This window comes from Squalius cephalus (assembly GCF_949319135.1).
Source record: "Squalius cephalus genome assembly, chromosome: 18".
Lineage (NCBI taxonomy): Eukaryota > Metazoa > Chordata > Actinopteri > Cypriniformes > Leuciscidae > Squalius > Squalius cephalus.
The window spans coordinates 35,507,163-35,527,731 of record NC_137139.1 but is presented as its reverse complement, the minus strand read 5'-3'; the positions used below and the strand labels follow the sequence as shown (position 1 = coordinate 35,527,731).

Genomic DNA, 20,569 nt, shown 5'->3' with positions numbered 1-20,569 from the left:
ACATGTGTATGTGCATCTAGTGTAGATCGCAGCACCAGTCAGGAGCACATGTGACCATCTGAACGGACATACGACTCGCGTTTTCCCCTGGAATCCCGAATCTGGACACCTGAGTGAGAAATTGATGAAAATAAATGCTGCAGTGCGATTTAAATTTAAATCTTAAAAACTCTTAAATGAAAAAAAAATGCTTTTCTTACTTAGTATTTTTGTCTTGTTTCCAGTCCAAATATCGAAACATTCTTAAATCAAGATGCATTTACTAGATGAGTAAAATGACATAAGATATTAAGTCTTGTTTTTCGGGGGAATTAATCAAAATTAAGTGAGCTGATGCTTAAAACAAGCAAAATGATCTGCCAATGGAGTCAGAAAAATAATCTTAATTCAGACAGAAACAACATTATTTTTCTCCCCATTGGCAGATCATTTTGCTTTTTTTAAGCATCAACACTTAAAGGGGTGGTTGATTATGATTTGACTTTTCTAACTTTAGTTAGTGTGTAATGTTGCTGTTTGAGCATAAACAACATCTGCAAAGTTACAACGCTCAAAGTTCAGAGCAAAGGGAGATATTTGCTTTTACAGAAATCGCTTTTTAAGGACTACAACAAACGGCTGGTAGAGACTACACAACATTCCTCCCGGGTTAGTGACATCACCAACCCTAAAATTTACATAAACCCCGCCCCCAGAACACGATTTATAGATTATCATGACAAACTACATAAATTCATCAACTAACCATTCAGAAATGTTGTCTACATGTTGTCACTTCTTCTTGAGTCTCTCCATCATTGTCTGACTCCGGTTTGAACATAAAAGGCTAAAAGTTTTTTAAATTTTCAGTGCATGTGTGTGTGAGTGCAAGCTCTTGAAGCTCCGCCCCCTGTGCCGGGAGCAGCAGCTCATTTGCATTTAAAGGAACAGACACAAAACGAGGCATTTTTGCTCACCCTCAAAAAGTGACAACATTAACATGCTATATAAAAATATCTGTGGGGTATTTTGAGCTAAAACTTCACACACACACTCTGGGGACATCAGAGACCTATTTTACATCTTGTGAAAAGGGCATTATATGACCCCTTTAACTTTGATGAATTCCCCCGGAAAACAGGACATAATATCTTATGTCATTTCACTACTTTAGTAAATGCATCTTGATTTAAGAAATGTTTGATATTTGGACTGGAAACAAGACAAAAACACTGAGTAAGAAAAGCATGTTTTGCAGTGTAACCGCTACATGTTTCTGTTTTTAAACCTCGTTCACCTCGAATGTTTCTGGCAGCCACTGAATATCTGTGACCGGAGCTTTGTGTCCGTTCTCTATCCCAGACACAGCGCAGTACCGGACCATGGGAATTACACCGTTTTTGTCCTGGAAAAACATGCACATATTTAATTTGCACACAGTGTAAAAAAAAAAAAAGGGCAACACTTTACAGTAAAGTTTCATTTGTTAACATGAAAAATGAAAAATACTTCTACAGCATTTAGTAATCTTAATTAATGTTAACATTTACAATTTAAACATTAATTTAACAACATAAAAAGTGATAAGAAAACTAAGACTTTCAATGAAAATCCATCAAATGTGAGCTGTCACACATAGGATTCTGGGAATGTCAATTTACGTTTTTTTACTGTATATTATAAGATTTTACATTTTACAGTTATACAGTATTTTACTGTAAGATTACTTGAAACGTCCCATTAGGTCTATTACAGTTTTTCACTGTACAGAGTAAGGGAACTTACCAATAACTTACCAATACAGGTTTTTACCATAGCATTTTTACAGTCTTTTACTGTTTTTTTATTTTTTATAATGTATCTGAATGAGCACATACCATAATCTAGTATTGTTTTTATATAAAGCTATAATAATAACTAGAAACACAGTCTTTATTTAGATGTCATCTTTACATGTGAGGAAGTCATCAAAGGCAGGTTTCGTCACATTTAGCACATCTGGACACACTACGGTTCCCAAAGTATTGCTAGCAAACACACACATGCTCTTAATAACCGCAGGGTTCGTCTTCTGTGATTGTGTAAGTGTGTTTGTATAAGGTATCAGTTAAACGTCAGTTCATTAAATGAGCTTTAAACAGATTGTTGGTGGTCACATGACCCGTTGTGAACTGCTGTTTGCACACATAACAGCTGTGTGTGTGTGTGTGTGTGTGTGTGTGTGTGTGTGTGTGTGTGTGTAACTCACTAGTTTGTTAGAGGTGTCCTGTAGTCTCTCCACATGTGCTGAAATATCCCATAATACTACCTGTAAACAAAACAAAAGTTAGTCGATCTCCTGCATGTCATGAGTCGAAAGTACCCGTGTGTTAACGTTGCAGAAGTGTTAACGTTGCAGAAGATGCACATATACTTATACTGAACATTAATATGAGCAGAACTTAATCATGTGTTTGGTTTGTTTTAGGTCTTTGTGGAGAAGAGGATTTGAAGCCATTTAAAAAGCCTCATGGTCCAGATTCAGCTTCATCTCTGCTGAGAGTCCATCATAAGGCAAGTGTGTTTATAAAGCACATTTCATACATGTTGGTTATTCTAAGTGCTTTACACGAAAGGGAACTACAGGCAAAGCCTTTTTTTTATGCACTTTCATAAACACCATAATTTAGAGATTTATTATTCCTGTCTATATTCTGAAGGTTTTTACTGAAGGGTTTGTTCATATATCACTCACAGTGATTTATATAACATCTTATTCCTAAAACATGTGTTTTCTTTTTTGCTGTTGACAGTATTTTATGATTTATGGAGTGATAAAAAGAGATATATGTATGAATATATAATAATAATTTGAACCCGGCTTCAGATTTATGTTCTGGAAGTGTATACAAATTAGTGCATGTTTAATTAAACAATGGCTGATTTGCACATTTAAACATTACATTCTGAAAAACTTGCTATACAATACTTTCTTAATGTACTCTGATTGATCAACTGGGGAAAATATGTATAACATTTAAAGTCCCCCTGTGGTGTAAATCCAGCGTTTAATGTTGTTTATGTGTCTATGTGGTGTTTTTAATACGCTTTAAGACAAAGCATGTGTAAATTCATAAGTCGACAGCATTGCTGAGTATTTTCTCCTTAAAACTGCAGTGAACCAAAGACAGTCTCAAAAACACGCTTTGAAATCGCTGGTGTTTCTGACGTCACAAACTACCTTGTAACCAATCAGATCAACGTGTGATTGTCAACCAGTGGATCTCTGAGCTGAGTGAGTGAGTGGAGGCGGGGCTCATTTGCATATTCATAGAAGCACGCATACTAAATAAGGCAAGGGTGTCGAGTTACATTCAAGATATTTTAAGAAAAAAACATTTAAATATGTAATTTTGGTGATCAAATATGAGTTTTAAGGGATGAAATCATTGACTACAGGGGGACTTATCTATAGTGTCTTTCCTTTAAAATGATAATTAAATAATCTACTCAGATGCATGAGAGATCAAATGTACAATAAAAGAGTGGAACAGTTAAAGTCCAGTAAGTGGAAGATGAAACTGAGAGAGAAAAGAGCAGATTTCTGAGCTGATTCTGCACCTGGCCGTTTATGCAGCCGCCAGCGATGATATTCGGGTCTGACGGACAGAACTGGAAACAGAGAACATCTTCAGGACATTCAAGCTGCAACTGCAAAGCAAACAGTGGATTGAGTTCACATCTGTTCTTCTGCTCACGTTCCTGTCTCCATTACAGCGGCACACACTCAAACTGCAGTAAACATTATACTGGGAACTTTTGTATACGTAATATATACTGAGGATGATGATGATGATGAGGATTACTTGTGGGTTCACGGGGTCAGTGAAGCTCCAGAAGAGAATGTATGACGGGTTTAACAGGAGTTTAGTGGAGTTATCGATCCGCTCCTCAAGAGACAGTCTCTCCGTCATGGCCACAGCAATCACACCTGAAAACACTCATTTATTATGCAGAATAAAGGGGAAATGCAGGGGAAAAAAAACACACACACACATATTTTATAATTTTATTGTATGTCTATTTTAGTATTATTTTATTTTATTTTATTTTGCACTGAGACTATTTTATTTTTATTTTAGTACTTTTTTATTTTTATTTAGTACTTTGATATTTATTTAACTTTTTAACTAAGGATATTTTATTTTATTATTATTTTATTTTGTTTTATTTTATTATTTTATTTTGCACTATGTATATTTTATTTATTTTGTACTATGGCTATTTCATTTTGTTTTATTTTACTATTATTTTATGTTATTGTTTTATTTTATTTTATTTTATTTTGCACTATGGAAATTTTATTTTATTTTATTTTATTATAATTTTTCACTATGGATATTTTATTTTATTTTTACTATGGCCATTTTATTTTATTTTACTATTATTTTATGTTATTATTTTATTTGCTCAGACTCGCTCTCCCAGTTTAAAACTAGATTAAAGACGCATCTCTTCAGCCAGGCATTCATATAATACTTTTAATCTTACAGTTAAATCCGGTCTCTAGTTCATAAACGCCAGAGGAGAACTGGCCCCCGACTGAGCCCGGGTTCTCCCAAGGTTTTTTTTTCTCCATTAGGTCCTGATGGAGTTTTTCGGTTCCTTGCCACTGTTGCCTTTGGCTTGCTCAGTTGGGGATATTTGGGAATATTTAATTTAATTAATCAATCAACGATACTATTGATCAGCATTACCAAACGTGGACGTTCCACTAGAAACAAACATTGATGTATTGTTTTAATTTATTACTGTGAAGCTGCTTTGATACAACCTGTGTTGTGAAAAGCGCTATATAAATAAACTTGACTTGACTTGACTTGACTATTTTATTTTGCACTATGGCTATTTTATTTTATTTTACTATTATTTTATGTTATTATTTTATTTTATTTTATTTTGTTTTATTATTTTATTTTGCACTATGTATATTTTATTTTATTATTATTTTGTTTTGTTTGTTTTATTTTATTATTTTATTTTATTTTGCACTATTGATATTTTATTCTGTTCTATGGATATTTCATTCTGTTTTATTTGACCATTATTTTATTTTATTTTACTATTATTTTATTATTTTATTTTATTTTGCACTATGGCCATTTTACCCTAAATGATTTATTAAAGGTATGTATTATTTGTTGACTGGAACAAGAATGTGGTGGCGCTGACCGCTGATGGAGGGATGCCAGTGCACGTGACTGATGCTCTTCTCTCCGCTGAAGTGCAGGTCCATGAAGGTCTGATATTCCTTCAGCTGAGTGTCAGTCTTCCCCGTCGGCACACCGTCGTCCTCACACAGGGCCGCCCAGTCGTCACAGAACACGTCTGAGAGCAGATTCTGCTGCAGGGCCACTTCAAACCTGAGAGACGCCAGAGAAGTGCGTAACATTGTAAAAAAAAAAAAAAAAAAATATATATATATATATATATATTTTTTTTTTTTGATATATTTACATTTGTATTCCAAGCTTTGGCAATATTGTATTATTTACAGTCATGCCAATAAAGCAAATTTTAATTTGAGAACAGCTAGAACCAAATTGTATGGAAACAGAGAAGTGAGTTAAGAATAACACAGAAGACGTTCAGCTTGTTGACTGACCTTGTCTCTACAGATGTGACGAAGTTCTTCAGGTCTTCTGACTGCAGGTGTTGCTCTTTCTCCTCAGGACTGAACTCTCGGGGCTCGTACTGCGTCCACATGTTCTTTGGGGATTTCCTGTAACACGTAACTATCTCTCAGCGCATCATGCCAATCATAGAACATGTAGACGATGTGAGTGTGTTGAGGTGTGTGTACCACAGTGTTTGCGTGGACGAGTCTGTGGTGTCTCTGCAGGCCTGAGTGCTCGTGTCTCTCTCCATCCGTGTGATGCTGAAGCTCTTGTCCTCATATGAGGGACACTCCACGTATCCTCCACTCCAGTCAGAGAGACGCACCGGAGTGTGCTGCTTCATTCGAGAGATCTTATACCTGAGCTGGAGACACTTTTCACTTTAACACCACTTTATTTACAAAAACATTAAACATATAACAAAAAGCAGCTAGGAGGAGCGCAATGGATTTAAAAAACAGAGTCTCAAGACGTGAAATAGCATCTTAGAAACGCAAACACTCGTTTCTAGAAAAAAAAAAAACAAATATATATATATAAAAGGTTTCTCCTATTTTTCGGGCAGGCACTAACCTAACCCTAACCCCAACATCATTCAATTTTCCTTTTGAGAGTGAGAGAGTGTGTGTGTGTGTGTGTGTGTGTGTGTGTGTGTGTGTGTGTGTGTGTGAGAGAGAGAGAGAGTGTGAGTGAGTGAGTGAGAGAGTGAGATAGAGAGAGAGAGTGAGAGAGAGTGTGTGAGAGAGAGAGAAAGAGAGAGAGAGAGAGAGAGACACAGACAGACAGAGACAGACAGAGAGAGAGTGTGAGAGAGAGAGAGAGAGAGAGAGAGAGAGAGAGAGAGAGAGACACTAAAGGCTGTTATAAGTATCTCTTGCTCTGGGTCTGGCCTGTGTGATCGACTCGTCCTCGATCTCCTGTTCACTGCCCAGAGAGATCCACGGATGAGACTCGGGAGTCTCCGGCTCGATCACCTGCTCCTCTTCATCCTCCTCCAGCTTCTCATCATCATCAGCCTGTGCTGGAGACTACACACACAACATAGCTCAAACAACAATCTCAAAATCTCAAAATCAATGTATCCATCCATCAACTCATCCATCCATCCATCCATCCATCGCTCACCTTCATCATGTTCTCTTTGGCCTCCACTGTGAGCACCAGATAGAAGCACTGTCCGTATGTGAAGTCTCTGTCGAACACCAGCAGGAGTTCATCTTCAGGGTATTCCTGCAGAAAAGAACAAGTAGTGTCTTTGTTACATATGTTACATGTGCTTACCGTAGTAATAACAGTAAATCATGCATATTTACATGCAGCCAATCCTCAACCAAACCCTACCCTACCCTAACCCTATAGTAAGTACATGTAGTTAATTAATATTACTCAGTACTTAAATATATAATTACACTGTAACAATGACACCTTAAAATAAAGTGCAACCAAGAACAGTAAAGAATAGATGGAACACTGCAAAAAATGCTTTTCTTACTTAGTATTTTTGTCTTGTTTCCAGTCCAAATATCTAAAAATTCTTAAATCAAGATGTATTTACTAGATGAGTAACATGTCATAAGATATTAAGTCCTGTTTTCTGGGGAAATTAATCAAAATTAAGTGAGTTGATGCTTAAAAAAAGCTAAATTATCTGAAACAAGAAACAACATTTTTCTGACCCCTTTGGCAGATCATTTAGCTTTTTTTAAGCAAAAACTCACTTAATTTTTTATATATTGTTTTATCAGAAAACTAGATAGAATTTCTACTGTCATTTCATTTCATCTAGTAAATGCATCTTGATTTTAGATATTTGGACTGGAAACAAGACAAAAATACTGAGTAAGAAAAGCACTTTTTGCAGTAAATAGAGTTGCTTTCAGCTTCTGAACTGTTAAATCAGCTTGATCTGCTGAGGCTCGTGAACCGGTTCAGAGTGTGTTTGTGAATCTCACCAGCACGATCAGTTTGACGGGGCTGAAGTCGGACACAGCCGCTCTGGTCTTCATGTCTTGTACGATGTCTTCCTTTCTCAGGAGCTTGTAAGGATTTTCTCCGGTTACATCCTCATCCGCCCGGCAACCAAACAGCTCCTGAGTGACAGAGGTCAGGACCAGCGGGAAGATGTGTTCGGGATGACCTGTGGGGGAAGGAGTCACTGAGATCAGCAGGTTAATAAGTAATACTGAACTGGGTTATGAAATTGGCTGTATGATATGTCAGTCAAGGCAAACTAAAAGCTTGTGAAGTTAAAGCTGGTTCATCTCAGTGTGGATTTATCACAGTGCAAACACAGTCACAGCTATAAAAGCAGACGTGTGTCACATTCATCAGTAAATCTGGAGATATCTGCTCAGATCCAGGAACAGTGAACGTCAGTAAACACGGCTCATCTTAATGACGGTGTGGATGAAGCTCAGGGACACAAGCCCCTCAGAACACGTCTATACAAACAACCTCCTCAAAGTGCCGCTTTTCTGTCAAGTCGAGTCTCCTTCATTTATACAGCGCTTACAATATAGAGTTTCACAGCAGCTTTACAGTGATAACAGGAGATTACAGTAACAGAGATTGTTTAGGCTTTACATCAGCTCTAGAATAAAGTTATTGTCCAGATAAAGTTAGTTTTGATTGATTCACTTCCGTTGCAAAGATCATTAGTTATTAACTTAGGGGCCGCTAACACACACCGTTCTAACAGAAAACAGAAACTTTTAATGCGTTCTGGTCTTTGCACGATCTGGTCTTTGTTTGGTGCTCAAGAACGCAAACCTTGAAATAGTTTCCAAGGTGCAAGCGGTGAAAATTTTTGAAAAACGTTATCATCTCCGTGTTAACTTCAAAAACGCCCACATTTAGTACAATTCTTCAGACCAGACAAAATGAATGAGAGATTATGCCATTCCAGAGCAAAGGGTTATTACTCTAATGTTTGTCTCTCATAGCTCAGGAGATGTCATGGATTTCAGTGGACTGTGTATTGTTGTCTTTGTTTGAAATATTTCTTTTGAAATGCCTGGAGGAGTTATTTTTGTATATGTTTTTAAGAAAATGTGAATGCAAATGCAAAACTTGCAGTTATGGTGATGTGATTGGTTGCCAGGGGGTTGTTAGGGTGTTACGAGTGGCTGCTATGGGGTTGCTATGCAGTCGCTAGAGTGTTGTGGGTGGTTTCAAGGGGGTTCCCATGCAGGTATATGGTGTTGTGGGTGGTTACTAGGAGGTTGCTATGCAGTTTCTAGAGTGTTGTGTATGGTTGCCAGAGGGTTGTTAGGCAGTTGCTAGAGAGCTGTGGGTGGTTTTCAGGGGTTTGCAATGCAGTTAATTTGCTAGAGTGTTATGGGCTGTTGTTGTCAGGGGGTTGATATGCAGTCACTAGAGTGCCAAGGGTTTGCGATGCAGTAGCTAGTGTGTTGTGGTTGGTTGTCAGGGGGTTGCTATGAAGTTGCTAGAGTGCCAAGGAATTGTTATGCAGTTGCTAGAGTGTTGTGTATGGTTCCCAAGGGGTTGCTATGAAGTTGCTTGAGTGCCAAGGGGTTGCGCAGCAGTAGCTAGAGTGTTGTGGTTGGTTGTCATTGGGTTGATATGCAGTCACTAGAGTGCCAAGGGTTTGCAATGCAGTAGCTAGAGTGTTGTGGTTGGTTGTCAGGGGGTTGCTATGAAGTTGCTTGAGTGCCAAGGGGTTGCGCAGCAGTAGCTATAGTGTTGTGGTTGGTTGTCAGGGGGTTGCTATGAAGTTGCTTGAGTGCCAAGGGGTTGCGCAGCAGTAGCTAGAGTGTTGTGATTGGTTGTCAGGGGGTTGCTATGAAGTTGCTAGAGTGCCAAGGAATTGTTATGCAGTTGCTAGAGTGTTGTGTATGGTTCCCAAGGGGTTGGTATGCAATCAATAGAGTGTTGTGGGTGGCAGTCAGGGGGTTGCTATGAAGTTGCTAGAGTGCCAAGGGGTTGCCAGAGTTATGGTTACCTGTTATGCAGTTGCTAGAGTTTTGTGGGTGGTTGCCAAAGGCTTGCTATGCAGTCGCTAGAATTGTGGTTTACAATGGGTCTGCTATGCTGTTAATTTGCTAGATTGTTGTGTGTGGTTGTCAGGGGGTTGCTATGCACTTGCTAAAGTGCCAAGGGATTGCTAAGCAGTTGCTAGAGTGTTGTGGGTGATTGCCATGGGGGTTGCTATGAAGTTGCTAGAGTACCAGAGGGTTGCTATGAAGTTGCTAAAATGTGTTGTGAATGGTTGCCATGGGGTTGGTATTCAGTCACAAGAGTGTTGTGGGTGGTTGCCAGGGGGTTACTATGCAGTTGCTAGAGTTGTGGGGGGTTGCTTTGAAGTTGCTAGAGTGCCAAGGGGTTGCTATGCAGCAACTAGCCTGTTGTGAATGGTTGCCAGGGGGTTGCTATGCAGTTGCCAGGCTGTTGTGGGTGATTACTAGGTGGATACTCAGAAAAAGTCTCCAAATGATCTCTGTGTAATCTCGGCGCTGATATTAAAGTGATCTCATTTGAGACTTTTCTTTCTTTTTAAGGCTAAGAGACAAATACATTATTGAAAGATGAAGTACTTCGCAGAATTATTTGCCATATTTCCAGTATCTTCACACTTTTTATCATACAGGTGTGACACGACCAAAAGCTCACAGCAGTTTTTTTGTCCAGTGTTTTACTGACAGATGAATGAGGGAGGAGTGTGTTATTCAAGCAGAAATATCAGCTTTCCTTACTGAACCTGAACCGACATCTGAGAGATGCCCAATGGATGAGAGACCCGGCCTTTAGTTCAGAAGATATTCAACAGTCTAAAAGGATTGACCTGCAGTTAAGCGTACAAAAGCATCTACAGCATAAAATGACAGTGAATGGTGACCGGAGCTGTTAAGATTCTGCTAAGCAATTTGGCGTGAACTATCCTTTTTGTGTGTGTTATATTTTGTGTGTGACATTACTGGAAATCCAGATATCACCATTATCATAATCTCTCTCAACAGAAACCATCTGAACATTGAAGTATGTTGCCGGTAACATCTGATACGAGCGACAGCGTTCGGGTCATTTAATCCAGAGGAGCTGCTGGCGCTTTACTGCAATGGAAACTCATATGGATTTATAGCCCATATAATTACATAATTGCACTTTGTCTACTAACGTACCCACACGTGCCCTTTAGAAAACATGGAAAGGAAGCTGTCTGGGATATTGAACAAGCCGTGTTAGACTTCAAATGAAAAATTTTCTCTCCCTCATGTCATCCTAGGTGTGTATGACATTCTTCTTTCAGACGAATACAATCTGAGTTATATTAAAAAATGTCCTGGCTCTTCCAAGCTTTATAATGGCAGTGAATGGGTGTTAGTCCAACCATTCAAGTCCATAAAAGTGCATCTGTCCATCATAATAGTGCATCTATCCATCATAAAAGTAATTCATATTTAAAACTTTATAAAGTAAAATAACTAGCATCCGGCCAAACGCTCATTCAGATTCGACTCAAGTCTAAAGTGTAACTTATGCAAGTAATGCGACGTTCTGCTGATATTTACGCTACGCCATGACGCACTACGCTACTTTCGAGAAGGTCCGACGTCACAAGTTGCGTTTTAGACATAAGTGGAATCCGTATGTCCGTATGTTATAATGGATAGATGCACTTTTATGATGGACAGATGCACTTTTATGATGGACAGATGCACTTTTATGATGGATAGATGCACTTTTATGATGGACAGATGCACTTTTATGATGGACAGATGCACTTTTATGATGGACAGATGCACTTTTATGATGGATAGATGCACTTTTATGATGGATAGATGCACTTTTATGATGGATAGATGCACTTTTATGATAATAGATGCACTTTTATGATGGATAGATGCACTTTTATGATGGATAGATGCACTTTTATGATGGATAGATGCACTTTTATGATGGACAGATGCACTTTTATGATGGACAGATGCACTTTTATGATGGATAGATGCACTTTTATGATGGATAGATGCACTTTTATGATGGACAGATGCACTTTTATGATGGACAGATGCACTTTTATGATGGATAGATGCACTTTTATGATGGATAGATGCACTTTTATGATGGACAGATGCACTTTTATGATGGATAGATGCACTTTTATGATGGATAGATGCACTTTTATGATGGATAGATGCACTTTTATGATAATAGATGCACTTTTATGATGGATAGATGCACTTTTATGATGGACAGATGCACTTTTATGATGGATAGATGCACTTTTATGATGGATAGATGCACTTTTATGATGGACAGATGCACTTTTATGATGGATAGATGCACTTTTATGATGGATAGATGCACTTTTATGATGGACAGATGCACTTTTATGATGGACAGATGCACTTTTATGATGGATAGATGCACTTTTATGATGGATAGATGCACTTTTATGATGGACAGATGCACTTTTATGATGGACAGATGCACTTTTATGATGGATAGATGCACTTTTATGATGGATAGATGCACTTTTATGATAATAGATGCACTTTTATGATGGATAGATGCACTTTTATGATGGATAGATGCACTTTTATCATGGATAGATGCACTTTTATGGACTTCAAAACAGAAACAGCCATTTATTGCAATTACAAAGCTTGGAAGAGCCAGGACATTTTTTATTATAACTCTGATTGTCATATACACCGAGGATGACTTGAGGGAGAGTAAATCATGGGCTAATTTTCATTTTTGGGTGAACTATCCCTTTAAGATGGTTTATGACTAATTTTACTGATAGATGATGCAGTAACCTGCTTTGACCAGAAGAGGTCAGACCTTCTCAAATAAACTTGAGTTTGTGATCTCTTTCTTTCTGTTCTGTTCTGTAAACAGAATACAAAACGCTGTCAAAGTGCATTTTTATGATGTAGTGTCTTGAACATTCCCATCACCTGCACAGTAGTGCATAGGACAAGTAGGGAAATTGGATTCTGGGAACAAAAGAGGTCTGGCTGCGTGCTTGTGTGTGTGTGTGTGTGTGTGTGTGTGTGTGTGTGTGTGTGTGTGTGTGTGTCTCTGTATCTTTAATCTGATCACAGACACTGGCTGAATGGAAAGGAGCGAGTGGACACATGCTGGAAACAGATGCTCTACAGATCTGAGAATCTGATTATGACTGTTTTTGGTGCAAGACGTTGAACAAAAAAGTGCTGAATATGATGCTATAAGAGTGATATGAGACACTTGCCAGATTCTGATGCACCTTCATCTGGGGTTTCATTTTTTTTATCTGCAAAGAATAAAAAAGTAAGACATTAGAAACCAAAACATGCATTGGCGAGTGAATCATTATTTTGATTATAGCTATAAACGATGCCAACAGTGCTACATCTGTCTCATGAGAGAAATAAGGAATATTGATAATTAAAGCTTTTTTTAACAGTTATAGCGCCACCTATGGTCCGATCTCCATAAAATGTTGCACGCTTCATCAGAATGTTATGTGACATATGCGCACCAATTTTCATGAATCGAAATTGGAGAGCCATGGATCACAGTGGTGTAACACACTTGAGTCAAATGGTCTAAGAGTTATGAGCGATTTTGTACTTTTGGTTGCTGTAGCGCCACCTATGGGCCAATCGGGGTCATACTCTGATAGGTTGTCCCCAAATTGAGGCCTACCATCTGGCCAGGTTTCAAGTCTCTAGGCCTTACGGTTTGGCCTGCACGATCAGTTATACAAATCCTTACAATTACAATAGGGTTTCAGCATTTCATGCTTGAACCCCTAATAAGACGAAATTGTTCATTTGGACAGAATACTTGTACCTTTCTTCTTGATTTTACTGGCGCCGCTGCTCTTGGGTCTCTTTGGAGGCATGTCTGTCAGTCAGTTTGTAAGATTTCAGTGGGATATCATCATCTGAAGCTGTAAAACAGAGAATATGAGTGGAATAGAAAAACACTATCACAGTTTGAACACAGTGTGTAAATGTACAGTGTGCATGAAGTACTTGATGACCTATTCATCTGTTGACATGCACATTTATTTGGATGAAAATAAAATGTGTTTTTATGTCTGAGCTCATAACTGGACATGGTATGAAAACAATTCTGTTTAAATTGGATTGGATTCTGTTACATACTGCACTTTACAACATAGTATACAACATATTCAGTGTACAGTAAGCAGTGCACTTGTGCAACCGAGAAAAACACATGGGCGACATCTGGTGGTGAGAAAGTATTTGACAAACAGTTTCATTTTAGGCTGTATACGAAATCGCACACTTCACTACTATATAGTAGGCGAAAAACAGTATGGCTGCGTCAGATATCTCATATATATACTTACTTGTTTTGAATAAGTAATTCAGAACTGCTAAAAAAGTATGTGAGTGTGTGTAGTATGAATGTACATTCTCCATGATGTCATTACCATGTGACCCACCGTTTTGTATTAACCTCCTTTTATTAATTGGAAAGTTTTATATCCATAAATGTAATTATACAAAGTATTTGACATCTTCAAACAAGAACTGAATTTGTTCTTAAATACAATTTCAGTGTCTGTAAATAAGAAAGCTATAAAAACATCTAGAATTTGTGCCATGTTTAATATTCTTTCATAATATGCTTTTATTCATTTTTGTGGCCCCCTCTTGTATATATATTTTCTTTCTTTTCTTTCTTTTAACGTTACATCTCTTTGTAAATTAGGCTCCTTTATATTTTTTTCTTGTTGATTATTGAACTATAACTTGTTTATTGTCTGAAAGTTTGTCTGTCTTTGTACCTTATGTTAAAATTTGAAAATAATAATAGTAATAATAAAATAAATTATTAATCTCGCCAGTAGTTATCCGGGTGCTTTTTGCCTTCTCTTTCATGAGGACTGTGAATTCGGACATACTTCTCTTGTCAAATACTGTTTTTCGCCTACTATATAGTAGTGAAGTATGCGATTTTTGTCTTAGTCTTTTAAAATGTGTAACTTCTTTTTGCTTTCAAACATGACTTGCAAAAAGTCTCAGATTACAGGATCATATATATTTTTTTACATTTATAAAAAATACTGTAAAATGAAATTTATTATACACATAGACCTACCTGATTTAAATGTGATTTAAAGGGATAGTTCACCCAAAAATGAACATTCTGACAGTTGACGACACCCATTGACTTCTATAGTATTTATTTTTCCTGGAATGGAAGTCAGTGGGGTCCATTAACACTCTGGTCACCAACATTCTTCAAAATATCTTATTTTGTGTTCAACTGAAGACAGAAACTCTTACAGGTTTGGAACAACATGAGGATGAACAACATTTTTTGGTGAACTAACGTTATCCCTTTAAATAAAAGTCCTAATCTTAAAACGGCACTGTTACAGCGATGGTATATCAGAAGGTAATACCATGGTACTGAATGATTACAGCATACATATAGCATGGTATATACAAATTGTGAATTTAAACGTAGCATAAACAGATAAAAGCCCAAAACTGGTAACTTAAAATACACTGTCACTCGTAACTTACACATGCGAGCGATCATTACGATTTACCACATGTAATGTTTTTAAATATATAAATAATCTTAGTATGATTCTTAAACCTTACCTCTTAATAATAATAATAATAATAATAATAAAAACGCTTTATGGTGTCACTGAGTCTCAGAGTGAAAACATTATTCCGAGTAAACAGCGTGAAATGTCTCCAAGCATCCGGAATTACAGACGGTTACTATTGGTTACAGAGGCGGAGACTCGTGTGATTGACAGACCACACAGCCAATCCTCGCGTTGTTTAGTGGTAGCCCCGCCCCCTTCACCTGTTGACTTGTCGGCACTGAGCGCGTCTGAAACACAGCGCGGTTCATTTCAGTGGAAATTCGCTTTTAATTCGAATTGATTTCAGATTTTCATCGACTTTATGGAAGTTATCTCAGAATAAAGACATAAATGTGCTCATCTCTCGCCGCTTGAGAACTAATTGACGCCGTTGCCATCTGCTGTAATTGGTGAGTGACTGATGAAATCATGATTTTACTGTGCTAATTCTGCTTAAAATGCTGTGAACAGCTGCATTTGGTTTGATTTTTGCATGTAACGTTAATGCTTTGATTTACAGACATCTGCTCCGTTTTAAACGGCACATCAGATCGTTATGAAAGCCCATTTCCACCAAATAAGAAAAAATATAAATCAAGTAAGACATAAAAAGTCGAAATTAGTATGTCAAATTTTAGTTAGTGTCCCATAATATTAACTTAGTATGTCATAATTTTGACTTTTTATATCATAATTATGACTTAATATATCATAATTTCGAGTTTCTATGTCATTTTACAAAAGCATGATTTTATGTGCCAGAAATCCTTTCAAATGTGAGTAACCGTGATTTACTGGCATCACAAGGTGTTGTAGTGTCTGATGGCACAGATATGATGAGGTCACAGGTATGATGAGGTCACATGACGAGGGTCAACTCCTGAATATTTGGTTCATGTTGTTACATATGGCATTATGTGAATATTATATGGCACACTAACTAAAATTTGCCATACTAAATGTCATAATTTTGACTTTTTATCTCATACTTGATTTATATTTTTTCTTATTTGGTGGAAATGGGCTTCAATAAGGATCTGATGTGTTTTATCGCCGTTTAAAACGGAGCAGAGGTCTGGAAATCAAAGCATTTCATGCAAAAATCAAACCAAATGCAACTTTTGTTCCAGAATAGCCCAGTAAAATCATGATTTCATCAGTAACTCACCAATTATAGCAGATGGCAACGGCGTCAATTAGTTCTCAAGCGGCGAGAGATGAGCACATTTATGTGAAATATTCACTTTATTCTGAGAAAACTTTCATAAAGTTCAAAATCTGAAATCAATTCGGATTAAAGTGTATTTCCACTGAAATGAACCGCGTTCTCTTACGAGAGGTTCTCTCGTATTGCGCAAGTTGCTTACGCTACGGGTAAAGTCATCTTTTCTCGAGATCTGAAGCCAAAAAATTATCCTTAATTTTGTATTTATTGTCAACGCAGTGCGGCAGCCAGCAGACCATAGCAGGCTGTATAACTGTGCTCATTGGCTGACCTGCGGCAACTGCTGCAGCTTATCGGTGAGCCCCGTGTGACGTCACGCCCAATGAGGGCGCTTTGCGCCCTCTACGCGTCACAGCCCGCCAGAATGGGTGTGGCTTAGCGTATATAAAGACGAGCTCATCTCATCTCTTCAGCGAAGCTCTTCGCATCGCTGGATCTTGAGAAGCCGCCGCCGTTGAAACAAGCAACCAGCAAGCCTAGGAGGCATCTGAGAAAGCCGGCCGTCTTCGCCGCCTTCAGCCATCCGTGCCTGTTGAGCTATCTGGCGACAGTATCCTTTTTCTGCTGTGTTTGTTCGCAGCTGCGACACACACTTTCTATCTAAAAGAGCGTGAGGCGTTTTTATCAAAATGCCTCGCTCTTCCTGTGGCTCGTGCCGCGCCCCGCTCAGCACCGGAGACCGCCATCTGATCTGCGCTCTCTGTCTGGGCCGTGAGCACGCAGCCATTGCTCTCTCTACGGGAGGCTGCCCTGAGTGCGAGGAACTTTCAATGTCGACCCTGCGGGCTCGACTTGAAGCTTTTAATGACAAAGCGGATGAAGTGGACGGAGATGCCGCCACTGACAACTGCTCTATCCTGGCCTCTGACATCGAGGAATGGTCCGGTTCACACCACTCTGCCTCCTTGTCAGTCCAGGAGTCCGGCCGTACTCGGACCGGCGTGGATGCGGAACTTCTGCGCCTCCTCACCAAGGCCGTCGACCAACTTGGCCTCGAGTGGTCACCGCCTAAAGAGCCCGCGCCGAACAGACTCGACGGCTGTTTTCTTCACAGCCGCCGCCAAGCACCCACGTCCAGGACTGCACCCTTCCTGCCGGAGCTCCACGCTGAGCTTTCTAAATTGTTGAATGCACCATTCTCCGCGAGAGTGCACTCTCACGTCTCCTCGGCGCTCTCACAGGTTGACGGCGCCGCCGAGAAGGGGTATAATTCCATCCCCCCTGTGGAGGAAGCGGTTGCAGCGCACCTTTGCCCGCCTTCTGGATGGCGCTCAAAGGCTGCCCTCCCGTCCAAAGCCTGCAGGACTACATCAGTCCTTGTCGGCCGCGCTTTCGCCGCCGCCGGACAGGCCGCCTCAGCTTTGCACTCCATGGCAGTCCTACAGATCCTTCAAGCCGATCTCCTCCGTGAGCTGGATGAGAAAGGCCCGGATCCTGCCTCCATCACGGATTTGCGCAGCGTGACGGATCTCTCCCTTCGCGCTACTAAATCCGCTGCCCAGGCTCTTGGAAGGTGCATGTCCTCGCTGACCGTCACAGAGAGGCACCTCTGGTTGACTCTCGCCGACATGAGGGAGTCTGAGCGGGCTGTTTTCCAGAACGCCCTGCTCTCCCCCACCGGCCTCTTCGGCCCAGCGGTTAACGGGATCATAGACCGCTTCTCGGAGGTACAAAAGACCACGCAGGCTATGAACCTTTTCCTGCCTCGACGCTCGAGCTCAGCCGCACGCCGCCCTCGGGACCAGCCTGCGCGACGCTCCACCCAGCGTCCAGCTCAGCCTCCGTCTTCGCAGCGACGACAGGGTGGCCGCGCTGGATCGCGCTCGACCAGCCGCAACAGGCCGCCTCCCCCGCGGGGACCCCGGCCCAAGATCGCGCTGAAACCCGAGCCCGCGAAGTTCTCCTATCAGCTCAAAGGAGGAAAAGACGGTTAAGTCCCGCCGCGGCCGGACCACCGTCAAAGCTCTCCGCTCTGTCAGTCCCCGTAGTCATGGCTACTGCAGATGTGTATTACGCAGCCAAAGAGCCGGTGATACAACCCGCTCGCCTGCATACAACCGCCGTTGTCACGGCGACCTAGCGAAATCTCAAAAAGAGCATAATGTCTGGTTGTCCAGCTCAGGCCGCATGTGTGTTAAGTGCAGTAAATGTGCCCACATTTCAGTGTTCACCCCTGCACACAAGGACTATACCCCCCGTGTCTCTCACAGAGCCCACTCTCATAAAGCTGGCGAAAGCCGCTCGAGTGTTCGATGTAGGATATGTGCCCACGAGCCCGTGCCCACACCTACTCACTGCTCACTCTGTCACAGGGCCACTCTCTGCCGGTCACATCACGAATGTAAGTCCTGTGCCCGCTCGCGAGCGCTCACACTTACTGACAAGCATTTTCCCTCCGGTGCCGCTCTCGCGCCCCGTTCCTTGCACAATATGCTCCCCGTCCAAAGCCACCGGGACATCGTATGTAAAACGGCCAGCCATCGCTGTCTGCGAGCCGCCGTATTCGAGCACCGAGAGCGCGAGCCTCCGATTCAGGTTCTCGAGCCCGCAGAAGACGGCGATCGGAACCCGGAGGCCATTCTGCCCCTAGCCACACATGCAAAAGCATGGGAAGCTATTCCAGGCGTGTCAGAATGGGTGATGAGCACAGTAAAGCAGGGCTATTCGTTGCAGTTCGCTCGCCGTCCCCCGCACTTTCGAGCACGAACCGAGACGAGAGTGAATGGGGAAGTAGCACACCTACTTCGTGCAGAAATAGCGAAACTTCTGTGCAAAGGGGCCATAGAACCGGTACCGCCTTCTCTGAGCGAGTCAGGCTTTTACAGACGTTATTTCCTCGTGCCCAAGAAGGATGGACCTCTCAGACCGATTCTAGATCTGAGATATTTGAACAAAGCTCTTATGAGAAGACCGTTCAAAATGCTCACAACCAGACAGATCCTCACGCAAATTCGCCCGGGGGACTGGTTTATTTCCCTCGATCTGAAAGACGCTTACTTTCAGATTCAGATAATACCCCGTCACAGGCCACTCTTGAGATTCACCAGGTATATCCACCGTCCACCTCCACCGTATATCCACCTCCACCGTCCTGCCGTTCGGCCTGTCTTTAGCACCCCGTACATTCACGAAGTGCATGGACATGGCTCTCGCTCCCCTGAGGACTCAGGGCATGCGGATTTTGAACTATTTGGACGATTGGCTGATTCTAGCACAGTCAGAGGAAGAACTTATTTCTCACAGAACAGTGCTTCTCGGCCATCTGGAAAGCCTGGCTCTCACAGTCAACTGGACCAAGAGCTCATTACTGCCCAGTCAGTCAGCCTCTTTTCTGGGTATAGAACTGGACTCTGTGGCAATGACGGCCCGGCTGTCGACACAGCGCGCGCGCCGTGTTCAACGCCTGGCCGCGTCTTTCCCGAAAGGCAGCATCGCACCTCTAAAAACATTTCAGAGGATGCTGGGTTGTATGGCATCAGCTGCAGCAGTGCTTCAGCTGGGTCTACTGCATATGCGCCCGCTGCAACACTGGTTGAACGCTCGAGTGCCTCACCGAGCCTGGGTGTCCGGCTGCATCCGGATCAGAATGACTCAGAGCTGCATTTCAGCACTGAGACCCTGGTTAGCGGCCGACTGGTACCAGCGGGGAGTGACAATGGGAGCCGTCTCGCACCGAAAAGTTATCTCGACAGACGCCTCCAACTTGGGTTGGGGCGCTCTTTTCGAAGGCAAACCGGTTTTTGGCCTGTGGTCAGACCAGGAGAAATGCCTTCATATAACTGTCTAGAGATGATAGCGGTCGAGAACGCGCTGAAGCGTTTCCTCCCACACATACGGGGCCACCATGTTCTAGTCCGCTCGGACAACATGTCTGTGTTGTCCTACGTGAATCACCAGGGCGGTGTCAGATCCAGAAACCTCTGCAAACTGACAGAACGCCTTCTCGTGTGGGCCCATCACTCATTGCGCTCGCTGAGAGCCTTGCATATACCGGGCCACAGGAATGTCGGCCCAGACAGACTGTCCAGGGACAACATTCCCCCGGGAGAATGGTCCCTGCACCCTCAAACAGTCCAGTTACTATGACGCCTCTTCGGCAAAGCGGAAGTCGACCTATTT

General features: G+C 41.2%; 1 protein-coding gene across 1 annotated transcript in view; it reads right to left on the bottom strand.

Moving 5' to 3' along the window:
- dnai3 (dynein axonemal intermediate chain 3) overlaps window positions 1–15,248 on the bottom strand; it is a gene marked incomplete at its 3' end in the record, with an annotated part of 31,159 nt that extends 15,911 nt beyond the window's left edge. Inside the window, exons 1-14 of the mRNA XM_079848270.1 lie at window positions 15,233–15,248; window positions 13,440–13,539; window positions 12,856–12,897; window positions 7,589–7,773; window positions 6,762–6,866; window positions 6,515–6,664; window positions 5,822–6,000; window positions 5,624–5,740; window positions 5,191–5,381; window positions 3,825–3,949; window positions 3,580–3,669; window positions 2,228–2,287; window positions 1,277–1,384; window positions 36–109 (exon numbers count right to left, since the gene is read on the bottom strand). Of these exons, the coding sequence (XP_079704396.1) occupies window positions 36–109; window positions 1,277–1,384; window positions 2,228–2,287; window positions 3,580–3,669; window positions 3,825–3,949; window positions 5,191–5,381; window positions 5,624–5,740; window positions 5,822–6,000; window positions 6,515–6,664; window positions 6,762–6,866; window positions 7,589–7,773; window positions 12,856–12,897; window positions 13,440–13,491 (1,478 nt within the window). The 5' untranslated portion in view covers window positions 13,492–13,539; window positions 15,233–15,248. The remainder of the gene's footprint in view (window positions 1–35; window positions 110–1,276; window positions 1,385–2,227; window positions 2,288–3,579; window positions 3,670–3,824; window positions 3,950–5,190; window positions 5,382–5,623; window positions 5,741–5,821; window positions 6,001–6,514; window positions 6,665–6,761; window positions 6,867–7,588; window positions 7,774–12,855; window positions 12,898–13,439; window positions 13,540–15,232) is intronic.
- Window positions 15,249–20,569: the final 5,321 nt, after the last annotated feature.